The following is a 14,350-nucleotide window of genomic DNA, read 5'->3' as shown; positions in this document are numbered from 1 at the left end:
CTCCCCTTTATTCTGATGCATCAACCTGTAGACAAATAGATCCATACTTTTTTAATGTTCTTCGTCCAAGTTGGGATCTGGCTCAGAACTGTAACTGATAGCTCCAATATAGATTTTCGCTTTTGTTCCACTGGTAATGTTAGGAAGGGATTGTGAGGGGCAGGGAGGGGGCATGTAAATAAAGGGATGATGGGAAGTAGGGGCGGGCTTACTCTTTGGCCACAATGCCAATCACATTTCAGGGGTGAATTTCTGAAACTGTCCTAGAAAACGACACAGGGTTTTTGATTTTAGATAAAACAGCATAATCATAATTTAAATAAAACATTGGGAACAATTTTACACAAGATCAAACGACAACTGGAATGGGACTTGCAAGAATTACCATGTAAAAAACAAAATAAATAAAATGGCAATGAACTCTATGAAAGGGAAATAAAAAAAAATAACAATAAATTCACAGTTATATTAGAAATGCATTTAAAACACCTTAGAGTTGACGTCCTTGTGAGTCCTGAAAGTTTTTTCTGGCTATTTTACAGTGACTGTCTGTTACAGTAAATGGTGCTAAGCTTCTGAAAGCAGAGACAGGAAAGTGCACCGTGAACAGAACAAAGATTTGACATGTAAAAGGGCAGAAGTGGATTCAAAAAAGATTGCTGAACAACATCCCACAACATTGTTCTGGCATGTTAGGGGGTAAAAATAGGGGAGCCTTCTTAGTACAGCTATTCAAATGCCATGGGGCTCTGAGTGATTTGCCTTAAGCACTCGCTCAGGCCAAATAACCACAGCAGTTGAAAGTAAAGGACACACAACAAACTAAAACGTGTAGCAATTGAAAGTGTCTTAGAACTTTTGCTGAAATAACCCCTTAAATCATTATTCTGTCTTAAAAATGCAACTTTTTTATCTTAAACTTGAGAATTTTACTATTTTCTTGTCACTGCATCAAATTTATGATTCAAAACAACTCCATGTGTTCACTTGTGGCCATTTTATGAGGCAACCAAATGGAAAAAACTTGTGCAGTACTTATCTATTCTGTTTCAATCCAACGTTTTTTTTTTTTCTTTTTTGCTCAAACATATCCCCACTGATAAATGCAGACTGAGTCTCTGCGAGATACACCAGGGGAAACGACCTTGTCCCACAAAGATGCATGCTTTTAGTTGCTTCTCATTCTGTAATGAGGCGAGCTGGCAGGATGATCAAAGGTTTTCCACTGAACTCTGATGCTAAATGTTGCTGATGATCTGTCCGAGGGGCGATCGGACTGATCATACCAAACAAGTGGAGAGGTCGGCCAGTGTCAGTCAGGTCTTGATTTGAAGCCAAAGTCTTGTGAAATCCTCCGCTAAATGAGAATTTAACTTCCTTTCACGTCTGCTTGTGCACACAGTGAGGGTAAACACTGAAAGGTGCAAAAGGAAATGAAAGCTATGGGGGTTGGGGAGTCATCTTGACAATTCCGTACTGTGGTTTGATGGCTTCATGGTAAAGAAGGAGGCTTGTGGTGCTGAAAATCGATGTAAATGTTTGGTAAAAGGTGGAGAAAAGTAGCTTAAAATAGGAGATTCAAGCAAGAGACGTGGAAAAGACTTCTGAAGCATCCAGCTACATTCACTCCAGACATCTGTCGCGCGTTCAAGAATGTGCTGAACACGGGTTCTTGAAAAAACGATGTTCACACAGGACTGTAGGTACCAGATACTAGCGCATGTACCTACAGTTGGAAGGGCCTTGGTAAAAAGTGTTAAGGCGATGCAAATCTCGCAAATCTTGCTCCAGGCTATTTCCTTCAAAGCTTTAACCCTTGTGCCATCCTAGGCACTTTAACATTGGGAGTTGGGTCATCTAGACCCACTAGACAGTGCTCTGAACCTTTTTTCTTCAATGATTTGTGATCTTCACTGGTGTCCATGGATTACATGAAATCCTCTCCACCTTTATCCACCTTTGTCATGGTATGGAGAACACGTCAATGTAAGGGTGGGGTCATAGGACAGCACAAGGGTTAATCTAATATATGAAAGACTTGGTTTGGCGCAAACTGCAATTATTATTAATTTCTCCTTTATGATCAAGTTTCCAACGGCTGGCACTCCCATGAATTAAAAAGGGCGTTACCCATACGTCACTACCAAATGTGATTCCCTGATTGGCCAAACTTAGACTGAATTAACTTTCAATGCGCGTTCAATGGCTGAAATTTTTGTTCTTAGATCCTGAAAGCAGACTTAAAAATGTGTGTAGCGACCCGTGAACATGAAAGTTTTGAACAGGGAAGCCAGGAACTTGCATTTGCACAGTTTGACAGAGACTTTTAATTGGAAGTGGTGACTTGAACGCATATCACTAAGGGCGTTGTGAACATAGCAACAGACTGAGTGGAATAATTCTTGTGCTTCACCAACTAACAGCTCTCCATATGTGTTTTTTTCCCCTATCTTTACCCAATTTCGTGCTGCTGATGGAGATGTAAAATAGAAATGGAAATATTGTATTTGCAATTTTTTTTCTGCCCTGCATAGGGTGAAATCAATGGTTTTGACAATAGAATTTTGCAGAATGTACAGTAGTGCATCATCTGTGACAAAAGCGTAGAGGACTAAAAACTGGAGGAAGGAGTCTGGGCTCTGTTGAAAGAAAAAAAACACTATTTAGCCTGTTGACACTGCTTTGTCAGCAGTCTACCTGAATCCAATATCACCCCATATGGCCCTTTTCTTTCACCCTTTACTACCCAGGAAGGAAAATGCTAATAAAGGGGCGATAGATAGAACCAGGTCTATCCTGGAAGAAAAGAACAATAAGGCTAATCTGTCCTTGGCAGGATCCTAACAAGAGCAGAGGAACGTGATTGGCATTCAGAGAAGGGGCACCGAAGAAACCGTCTGAAGACCCTCCAGCATGAAATACGGAGGAAGTGGATAAATTAGCTTTCCCTTTTGTTTTGTTTTTCAATGTGACAAGAGGTTGATTTATGTCCTTTGGGTTATTTTATGCAGGAGTCATTATAACACCTGTGATTGATGCATATCTCTCCGTCACATGCTGAAAACAACTTGTACACCACTTGGAGGTTCAGAATGTTGTAAAGCTGACACAGATAGTGCACAGTGACACACAATGACACACAGAGTATTCATGCACAAAACCTAATCTCCCTTTGTGCCAATCTGCCTCCCTTGTCAGTAAAAACAAAAAAACAAAAAAGAGGCACTGTGATATGCTGGTAGGGATTCACAAACAAAGAGCGTGCTATCGCCTCCGTGTTGACGCCACGAGGTCCAGAGCTGTCAAATGTATCTGACCTCCATCTCTGCGAGATTACAGAGCAGAACAAAAACCTGGAGGAAAGGAAGAGTAAGAAGGTGGATATAGATCAAATGCATGTTCAAACAAACTCAACTGGCGTCAGCCTCAGCATACAATAAAGAACAATGTCGCCTAGGCAACACTGGCTCCCCCTGCTAGCTCCTTTGGTGAAATTCCTTCATCTTCCCTCAGTTTATTGAAGTGAAACTACACTTTGCGAGATATTAGTTGGTGTTTGGTATGTTTAGTAGATTTGGGGGATGTAATAATGATGAGCTACATTGAGGAAAAATAAATGTGTACATTTAGAAGAAAACAAACATGAATCTTTCAGTACCGCTTCAGTAAACGTGTCTTCTCTCATCTAAGATTTTGGTCAACACAAACAAGACACTAGTTTTGATTTTACAAGATTTACTTGCTATTTTTTTAATCAAGTCTTCTTTATTGCTATTCTGTGCCTTGCCTTTGCATGAGGAAGCGAAAATTATGACTAGACGAGGAAACAATTGTTAAAACATGATGAAATCAGGCTCGTACATAAAAATGCAAGACTAAAATGAGCTGATATGTTTAAGGAAATAAGAAAATATATCAAGCATCTGACTTTTTACTAAAAGATTTTATCAAATTAGAAATATTGTATTCATAGCATTAGATTCAAGTACATACATAACAAAGTGCAATAAACGTAGTTTCCTGTTTTTCCTGTCAGGCCCTCAGCAGAGCCTCCACAGAGAAGGGTAATGGCCTCATGGTGGGTGTCCTCACCGAGCCGCTGAGAGGGCTCTTGACAGTGTCAGCGTGAAGACCTGTCTGGCTGTTAGTAGTGTCTGAATTCCAGCTGCTGGCTGTCGCAGGTCTTGGATCAAAAATCCTGCTGGGTGAACTGATGTCTAGTTCACTCGGGACAGCCTGATCTGATCCGCAAATGGAGCTTGGATGTGCTGAAGAATCGGCAAACGCCACGATTTCTGTCAGTTTCAAAAGAGTTTTTGCAGAGCGTTCACACAACATGACACTGTCCTCATTCATGAGTTGTTGTGGAAGAGGAGTGACCTCTGGCTGGATTTTCCCTCTGTCTTTGGAAGCACTCTGAACTTTCTTTTCCTCCTGGAGTTGCTCATAGGTTTGGCATAACAAGATATCATTAGAGTCACCTCCTGTGAAGGACCTGCTCTTTAGGTGGAAGAACTCATTAAACTGAAGGCCACTCTCATAAAGAGGCTTGTATTTATACACAGGCAAACAGCTGGAGATCCCTGCAGACGAAGGGCCCTTATTGGGAGGGTAACCGGGGAGGCTAGAGGAGACTGGCAGAGCTGGGAGGTGCAGCATCGGGAAGAGTGTGCAGGCGGAGAAAGAATAATCATTCTGCAGCTCTCGCTGCCTCAGCTCTCGCTGCAGCATGGTGTTCTCCAGCTCCTTATCGGCAAAAGCCCGCCTCTTCCTCATGCGGGCGCTGATTGAGGCACACGGAAAGTGGTCCCTTTGTGGCTGCTTCGACCAGCTGGACGTGCTGACCTCTGGAGGCATTGCTGGTTTGAGCCCTGAACATGAAACCAAAGCCACATTCTGCTGTTATGAAGTTATTTAATCATTTAAAGGATTACAAAATTTATCCAAAACAATTAACTGGCGTGTTCCCATCTGAAAATTTTGCTGTACAGTCCTTTATTTATTTTAGTCTTTCTGCGCCAACAGCAAAAATGACAAAAGGGCTGTAAAGAAGACAAACCTCGCAGTTAGATTTTACTGCCATCAAGGCGCCATTAGTGCACACTATGGATTACAATAATGACCTCTTGTTTTGAAGTGGTGAAGTCACGGTACTGGGTTTGGTTTCAATCAATTACATGTGTCTTCTCATGCTCTGCTGCATCCAAAAAGATTAACTGCAGGCGCAAGGAGTCCAACTAGTACTTATTATGAAGTTGAGATATTGTTTTGGGGTATTGCAAAAGGAGCATTCTGTTTAGATTTTGACTGGTTCATATAAATCCATAAGGGAACCAATATCCTTAGATGTAACAGAAATTTTTATCTAAACCCATTTAGCACTAAATCACCCAAAGGGTTTATGATCCTACATCCATTTCAAAACATAAGCCATGAAAACCAATAAACTGACTTAAGTGATCTACTTATCTTCAAAAATAGGCTCCATTTCCAACAGAGTCTGGGAGAAAAGATAAATGTTCATAGGAAAGGGGATGTTAATTAAACTTTACCCTGCAGCGTCTTCTTGGTCATGATGCTCGGCTCGGCTGCTCTGGAGTAACAATGGTATGCTGCTCTCCTCAGCGGAGCTGCACACTTGACCCCTCTTTTGCTCTGAAAGAAACACGTGAATAGGTATTAGAAGCTTGGACATTATTATATTACAATGCAGACCCTCCAACAGCTAAGTAGGTAATTAGGAGTGATGCATATGTAGGACATAGAGATTTCATTTGTTAAAAAGAGGGACGTTGATTTCTAAAAGTCCTTTATTGTTGTTGGTTGCAAAACAGATGTAGATACAAAATTGCACATATTAAGAATTTTGCTCTAAGACAAATTTTTGTTATACCCAAAACTGGTAACGTTGTTATTTATATATTACTACTGCAGCATTGAACAATTGTTTGTCTAAGAGACTAAATTTTTGCTAAAGACACTTTGTAAAGAACTTTGTCTGATGTAAATGTAAGTGAAACTTTTATCCAGTCAGTGGGGAAAAAGTCTTTGGATAAAAATAAAGCGCGCACATGCGTCAGCCTTATTTTTATGATGCCCTTAAAACTTTTTTCTGCCTGCATTCTCAATGTCACTGTCATCCTCGTCATATTTGATTTAAAAACAGTTTTTATATGTTTTTGTCCGTGATAAAGTTACAACTTAAGAAATGGTTAAAGTACAAATTTGGCTTTTGTTCTATATTGCGTAATTTAAGCTCAATTGATTAGAATTCCCGCTGATTATTAGAATAATATATTGACGTTTCATGGCTTTTTCATACACTTTAATTCCACTGACCTGTCCTGGCACTCTTCTCACCTCCGCGGCTTGCTGCCTCCGTAGCGCGACCTGCGCTGCCATGACGCGCTGCCGCTCCACTACCAGCAGGCAGCAGGCACAGCGACAGTCCCTCCAGCGGCAGAAGCGCTTGTGGCCTTTCAAGCACGACACGACGCCGTGGTTGCGACAGCGGGCGCATTTGGGACTCCGAGTCATCTTGCGTGGCTTGTGCTGGTGGCCCTGCGGGGACAGAGCGTCTTCATTCCCTCCGGGGCCGCAGAGCTGCCTGTCACATCCGTCAGGACCTGTCACGTCAAAAACCTCTATGGATTTGAAAACATCTGCTGTGGTCTCCTCCTCCTGCAGGCCTCCGTCCAGCCGAGCGGACATCTATGATCAATCCACAACAGAATTTTATCCTAGTATAAAATACTCTGGCCATGCAACATTTTAAGACAGTTTACGCACACACGTGGAAGTAGCGAAAAGCTTCATGAAGAGGTCCCTGCCATTGACCTACATGTGGCGATGCGCCCTGCAGCAGCCTGCTGCCCCCACTTTCTCAAGAGTGGAAAGTTTGCAAACTTGGACGGTCCCAACTGCTCACTGACGCGTTTTACGCACAGATCGAGCTCCAGGTTTGCGACCATCGAGCGCAAATGTGGAAAAGCCTGTTCAGAGCAAACGCAACTCCCTCCACATTTAAGCCCCTCTTTACCTGCGCGCCCAGCCCACCTAGGAAGCTCCTCTCCTCTTTCAAAGGATCGTCCCGCATGATGGGAAATGTCACTTACGACAAGAAAAAAAGGGGCAAAAAATGTAAAATTGAAATCTCACACAAAAGTCCTTTCCAATAGCACATCTGTAATCCACGATAAGAAACAACAAACTCATGCATGTGTCCTTCACGATTTATGCTTGGGAATTGTAAGTATATAGATTTACATAATATTGACCAAGTAGGCGCGTAAAAAAGGAGAAATTGAAAATTAAAATAGTCTCCCTAAGGCTCTTGTTTATGCAAATAACTTTAAATAATTCACTGATTCTGACTAATATAAGTTTGACCTAAACATTTTATATTCATAAGAGCAATAAAAACGTAAACATTTATTTTCAGTAAAGATGCGCCATGAATAACTATTTACAATGAGAGCGAACTTTCTATGATTTATTTTAAATTAGGTTAATTTGATTTCAACGCCTCTGATTGAAAGATTTAGCCTATTTTTTTAGTGACGTTTCATCTCCCCAGCAGCGCTGAGCAACACTAGAGGCATAGAAGTTTTCCAGAAGAAAACCACAGATTCCACCAAGTTTGGAAAGTGCGCTCCCTACTGGGTGCATTCTGTAATTACAACTAGGGCAAGAAATAAAAATAAAATAAAAAATAAAACAATGCAAGCTTTCAGTTTGGGGCGTACACTGCAGAAACAAGCCACTTGGAAATGTCAACATTTCTTGAAATAAAATTAAAAAAACAGATGTTAAACGAGGATATAAAAAAAGTCTAGCTGTGGGGTAAAAAAATTTGTCAAGAATTTTTATTTTGAGAAAGAATTCTAGCCACTAAGAAAATGATTTCAAAGATTACTTTGCTATTGAAAAACTTTCTTGATAAGATTTCATTTTTTCTTGTAAGACAGTTTAAAAAGAAGTTTATTTTCTAAGGTCTTTTTACTTTTTTAAGATTCGGTTTTTACAGTGCTAACTAATTTGATTCATATCCGAGAACTTTAAATGGTGACATGACCTTTCACACACTATATTGCTTACATTCAGAACAGGACAAAGAAAATAAGCCTTTTAGCTTGTAAAACCCCATGAAATGTTTTTAAATTAATAGAAAAGCAGATAGAAAATCATATAATCCTGCACATGAGGTCACATGGTATCTAAGGCACAGGGCTCAGGTGGCAGAAGGCCATTAACCTTTACTCTTAAATACAGCCTTCACTACAGACGGAAGGGTTTTGGCAGGAAAGTGTTGTCCTCAGCTTATGAAAGGGCAAAATTATCATCTTCTAAAGATGCTGGTGGAAGCTGAAGAGAGATGGGCCTCAACATCAACTTCTGATCAGTGGACATCCCTATTTTCCCATGCTTTCAAGTGTGATGCTCTGCAGGATCCTGAGATTTTTTTTCCTCTTTCTCCAGTCAGAAATTTTACATCATGTTGACAATTACAGGAATTACACTTTATTTTTTTTAAATGACGGTATGTTAACAGATTGATTGTCCAATTGGGTGTGCTCCCAATTATTAAGAATTCTTCTCAGGTGTTTTCCCTGTGGTCATGCCATGTCACTGCCTATTTAAACTGCATCTGCACCAATAAACAAGTGATTGTATATTCTGACTGCAGACTGTGTCCCAGTGTGTGCTTTTGCTCCCCTTTGGAAAGCCGTGTTTAACAGGTTATGGTCCCAGATGCGCTGATGTTTGCCCAGACATGGTGTGAGTAGCAAAACAGTTTGATAAACTATCGTTTCAAACTTTTGGAGTGCCAGCACCATGAGTGAAAGGACAAGTTCACGTTGGTCTCGTCTTGTGTTTGATGGAGACGACGAAAAGAATTACAGCTGATGATGGGCGTGGCGCTCTCAACATATTGCAAGACTATTATGTTGGCAAGGGGAAGCCCCGAAATGTGAGTCTCTACAATGAATTAACTTCCCTGCAAAAGTTAAGTGGTGAGAGTGTGACTGATTACGTCATACGTGCTGAGATTTCAATCACAGCGCTGAGGAATGCCGGAGAAGTTTTGAGCGATGGACTACTGGTTGCAATGGTCTTAAAAGCGTTGCCAGAATCATTCAAGCCTTTTTCAATTTTTGTCACTCAAAGCGTGAGACCCTCTCTTTTGCAGATTTTAAGACCAAATTGCACAGTTATGAGAACACTAAAAGTGTGCGTACAGCTTTGGCCAAGAAAAATGTCATGGGCGCCCAGGCACAGAAAACTAGTGCCCTGTCAGGTGCAAGGATGCGAAATGTACAGAACAGAGACATTGAGTGTTTCCGTTGTGCCCAGAGAGGACACAGGGCAAGACAGTGTCAGCGTGGTCGCAGTGGTACAGCCAAGGCAATAACAACACACGGCGAGGAGGACTGAAGCAGCATCAACAGGATAATGCATGCAGAGTATCCGAGGAGACGGATAACACCTTTGCCTTCTTGGTGACCACTGATTATCAGCCAGGGAGCAACATCACCAGAAAAGGGTTGATGGTGGACACTGGTGCAACATCGCATATCATTACCGATCTTGCTAAGTTTAAGAGCTTTGACGAGCAATTCCAGGCTGAGACGCACTGTGTGGAACTGGCTGATGGAATAAGGTGCAAGGGGAGCGCAGAGGAGACTCAGAAGAGTGGCTGGTTGACAGCGGGCGATGTCACATTTGTGCCACACTAAAGCAGGCGGTGTACATCCCCCCAAGACATCTTCTCCGTGAGAGCTGCAACTTCTAACGGAGCAACAGTGATCTTCAAGGAAGGAGAAGACGTCCTGAAGTACAAAGACGGTCCACGTTTTTTTATTCATGAACACAATAGACTGTTCTATTTGCCTACGGTACCTGAGAACAATAACTGTGATCAGTCTATGAGTTGCCCTGACATTCAGACGTGGCATGAGATAGATAGATAGATAGGAACAGGAAGTCTGATGTGAGGGCAAAGTTGGCATTAGAGTTGGTACATACTGATTTGGTAGGCCCTATTAACCCAGAGTCCAGAGAAGGTTATAGGTATGCACTTTCCTTTTCCGATGACTACTCCAGTGCAGTGTTTGTGTACTTTTTAAAGCACAAGCTACAAAGCTACAGAGAGATTCCTAGCTGATATAGCTCCATCTGGTAAAGTTAAATGTATCAGATCTGATAATAGTACTGAATTTACTGGACAGGGTTACCAAGCACTACTTCACAGGAATATGATTAGGCATGAAACATCAGCACCATACTCGCCACACCAGAATGGTACTGCTGAACATATTTGGAAGACTCTCTTTGACATGGCTAGATGTATGCTCTTGGAAAGCAAGTTACGCAAGGAGCTATGGCCGTGTGCAGTCCAGACAGCAGCAATGGTGAGGAATAGGTGTTGCAACAACCGCACTAGAAAGACACCTTACTCTATGTTGACAGGAAGGGGACCCAATGTGTCCAGGATGCAGACTTTTGGTACCCTGTGTTATGCTTATAGACAGGACACAAAGAAATTATTTCAAAATCTGACAAAGGCATTTTTGTTGTATATGATAAGAACAGTCCAGCTTATTAGTCTACTATCCTGACAGTAAGTAAGTGATGAAGCACAAACTGGTCAGATTCATGTCCAATTTATGAAATGTGAGACTGATTATGCGTCTGATAAAGATGAAGTTGGTGTGCAACATAGTACAACCCGACTTGACCCAGACAAACCCAAGCAGAGTGACATTCCAGAGACTGAGTTAAACCCAATTCTGATAAATGCACAGTCAGTTGAGGTCAAGGCAGAATCACTTTCTTCAGATACCCTGGGTAGAGAAAGGAGATATCCTAGTAGAGATAGAAGAAGACCAGAGTTTTATGGGGTAGAGCGTGATCAGGCACAGATCAACATTGATTGCTGTTATAAGATGGTTTCAAATGTTTCTCAAACTTTCAGAGAGGCTTTGACTTCTTCCAACTCAAGAGAGTGGATAGATGCAATGGATGAGGAGATGAAATCATTGTGGGAGAACAACACATTTACCCTGACCACTCTACCTGAGGGCAAGAAAGCAGTCAGGGGTAGGTGGATCTATGCAATCAAATCTAATGCTGATGGGTCTGACAAATATAAAGCCCAGTATGTCGCCAAGGAATTTAGTCAGGAGATGGGAGTAAATTATGAAGAAACGTTTTCTCCTACTGTTAACCTAACCAGTGTGAGACTGTTAATGCAGAAAGCTGCCCAGGAAAGCTTGATCATCCACCAGATAGTTGTTCAGACAACCTACCTACATGCGCCAATTGATTTTTAAATTTACATGGAACGGCCAGAAGGATATGATGTAAAATCTCAGACAAATGAGAAAATTGGGTGTAAACTGGAAAAATCATTGTACGAGTTAAAATGATCAGATAGAAATTAGAACAAAATGTTTCATGGTTACCTGTGTGAAAAAAACTTTGTACAAAATCCAGTTGGTCTTTGTGTTTACAACAGAGAATCAGAAAATGAAAAAGTAATAATACTGATATGGGTTGATGACTCAGTCATGGCTGCCAGTGATGGAAGAGTTTTAAAAACGGTCAAAGAGATGCTTGCTGAAAAGTTTCAGATGAAAAATCTGGGCAGGATGAAAACTTTTTTGGGTATCACCTTTGATCAGTGTGATGGTGAAGTGGCCATGTCATAGCAGAGTTACATTGATAAACTGCTGAAAATGTTTAACATGCAATATTGTAAACCCAGGTCGACACCTTGTGAATCAAAGTTGTGTTACACCGATGGTGGTAAAAAGATGAGTGACCCCAGGAAGTACAGAGAGGCCATAGGCAGCCTAATATACCTTTCTTCATGCACTAGACCTGATCTGAGCTATGCTGTTAGCAGGTTGTCTCAGTATTTCAGTGAACCAACAGAAGAACAGTGGACAACTTTAAAGCATGTACTAAAACATCTGAAAGGCACAAATGATAAGAGACCTTGATACAGGAAAAGTGATGAAGGATTAAGGCTGTGGGTTTACTGTGATGCAGATTGGGCAGGTGACACAAATGACAGACGTAGTACTTCTGGTTATTGTATTAGTCTAAGCAAAAATTGTCCCCTGATTTCTTGGAAGACCAAAAAGCAGCCAACTGTAGCACTGTCAACATGTGAGGCTGAGTACATGGCTTTAGCTGCCACAATACAGGAATGTTTGTATTTGATTCAGCTGATTCAACATTTTGATGATGATCAGTATGACAAACCTGTGATCTATGAAGACAATCAAAGCACAATTGCACTGGCAAAGAATCCTGTAAATAGACAGAGAGGCAAGCATGTTGATACTAAATATCATTTTGTGAGATCAACGGTAAACAATGGTGAAGTGTTTTTGAAGTACTGTCCAACAGATCAGATGGTTGCTGACCTAATGGCTAAACCAGCAACAAAACTAAAGTTACCTTTTCCAGATTCTTCTTTGGATTATAGTTAAACCAAGATGTGATGCAATTTTGGTTTCCAGGATGACTGTAAATAATGTGTGAGCAAGTGGGGGTGTTAACAGATTGATTGTCCAATGGGTGTGCTCCCAATTATTGAGAATTCTTCTCAGGTGTTTTCCCTGTGGTCATGCCATGTCACTTAAACTGCACCTACACCTATAAACAATTGATTGTATGTTTTGACTGCAGACTGTGTCCCAGTGTGTGCTTTTGCTCCCCTTTGGAAAGCCGTGTTTATCACAGTGATTGACTGATCTTGCTAATTCAAATAGAAACCACTTTCACCCTCCAAATAATGCAAATGAAAATCAATTTAGAATAAAAATTTAAATTGAGGGGGCGGATGGTAAACCAGAGTAAGGCCTTTGGATTGTTGTACAACTCTCTGGGAATATAGAATCTATTTGAGCAGGTAAAACTGTGGTCACTGTGACCTGTTAGTTTCAGAGGAGACACACACAGGAAGAAGGGAGGAGTATGAAATAAAGATTCTCCTGAAGGCTGTGGGGTAAATGTCTTTTGCATAAAGACTACAGAAAAAAATGACTTTATTAAACAAATGGTGGCTGCAAATAGAACATTACATGTTGTCACAGTAATGTTTTTCATTACAATTTTACTTTCACATGTTATATCTAATTAAACAATACAGAATAAAGTAACAGCCCTGTGGCTTTAGCTCCTTCGGCTGAGGGACAGTCGACCAATCAATTGGTTGGGGGTTAAATTTGCAGCCTTGACACTGGTTGAAGCTGGAATTGCATTAATTGCGTAAACAGTTTTCTTTTGACTAGAGAAAAGTAGTTTGCCCTATCTGGATGGGTGGAATGTGGAGGAGTTGAGTATTTTGTGGTCTTGTTCATGAGTGAGTGAAAATAGGAGCGTGAGATCGGCAAGCGGATTTGTGCGGCATCTGGTGTGCAATCATTGTAGCAACCCGTTGTGGTGAAGAGAGAGCTGAGTCAGAGAGCTAGGCTCTCAATTTACTGGTCGATCATCGTTCTAATAAAATAAGATAAGATAAGACTTTATTTATCCCATGATGGGGAAATTCTTTTGTCCGCAGCAGCAAAAAAGCCATCCAAATAGCGTTTTTGTGCGTTTGCAAGCGTTTCCGAGCGTGACTGAGGGTTCGCGAGCGTGTAAAAGCGTTTGTGAGCGTCTGCGAACATTTACGAGCATTTGCGAGGGTCAGTGAGTGTTTACGAACGTTTGTGTAAATGAGCTCTGGGTGATGACTCAAAGAACGAGGTCCCAAATACAAGCGGTGAAATGAGCTTCCTCCGTAGAGTGGCTAGGCGCTCCCTTTGAGGTAAGGTGAGAAGCTTGGTCACCCGGAGAGGAGCCAGTTGAGGTGGCTCGGGGCATCTGGTCCCGATGCCTCCTTGACGCCTCCCTTAAGAGGCATGTCCCACCGGGCGGAGTCTCCGGGGAAGATCAAAGGCATGCTGGAGAGACGACGTCTCTTGGTTGGCCTGCTAACGCTTCTGGGTCCCCCCAGAGGAGCTGGAGGAAGTCTGGGCACTGTTGCCCCAGTGACCCGGTCCTGCATGAGTGAAAGAAATTGGATAAATGGCGCAAAATGATCTGAAGAGTTACGGTTGTTCAAAGAATGACAACAAGGAGCTAAAGCTCCCATGTTAAAGGGTAATTAAAGTGAGTTATTCACTCTTGTTTCAAGGGCGACAGAACTTTCCTTGAGGTGGAGAGATCAAACGTGGTGTCAAACTACAGTTTGTTCACTACACAATTTATTTATCCTTTTTAATTTGCCACATCATCTTCCAGCTACCGTTACTTCTCCTGCCAGATAAATAGTCTACCAATGACTGCACAGGTG

At 41.6% G+C, this 14,350-nt stretch overlaps 1 protein-coding gene and 1 long non-coding RNA gene across 6 annotated transcripts in view; one reads left to right on the top strand and one right to left on the bottom strand.

The window, feature by feature from the left end:
* LOC144991891 (uncharacterized) overlaps nt 1-14,350 on the top strand; it is a 69,475-nt gene that overhangs the window by 50,948 nt on the left and 4,177 nt on the right. The gene's annotated exons all lie outside the window — the stretch shown is intronic.
* Nucleotides 3,925-14,350, bottom strand: part of dmrt2b (doublesex and mab-3 related transcription factor 2b) — a 34,529-nt gene continuing 24,103 nt past the window's right edge. The window contains exons 1-4 of one of the 5 annotated variants that reach the window (XM_078946022.1): nt 12,271-12,314; nt 6,340-6,711; nt 5,553-5,655; nt 3,925-4,871 (exon numbers count right to left, since the gene is read on the bottom strand). In XM_078946022.1, the coding sequence (XP_078802148.1) occupies nt 4,033-4,871; nt 5,553-5,655; nt 6,340-6,711 (1,314 nt within the window). In that variant the 5' untranslated portion in view covers nt 12,271-12,314 and the 3' untranslated portion in view covers nt 3,925-4,032. Of the gene's footprint in view, nt 4,872-5,552; nt 5,656-6,339; nt 6,712-6,789; nt 7,518-12,270; nt 12,315-14,350 lie in introns of those variants that run through there. The other 4 variants (XM_011474156.4, XM_004068029.5, XM_011474157.4 and 1 more) reach the window with 4 other exon arrangements.

Source organism: Oryzias latipes, chromosome 4 (genome assembly GCF_053564925.1).
Source record: "Oryzias latipes strain Hd-rR chromosome 4, Olatipes_Hd-rR_3.1".
Lineage (NCBI taxonomy): Eukaryota > Metazoa > Chordata > Actinopteri > Beloniformes > Adrianichthyidae > Oryzias > Oryzias latipes.
Note: the sequence above shows the minus strand (reverse complement) of the source record. Positions and strands in the feature narration are given on the sequence as shown.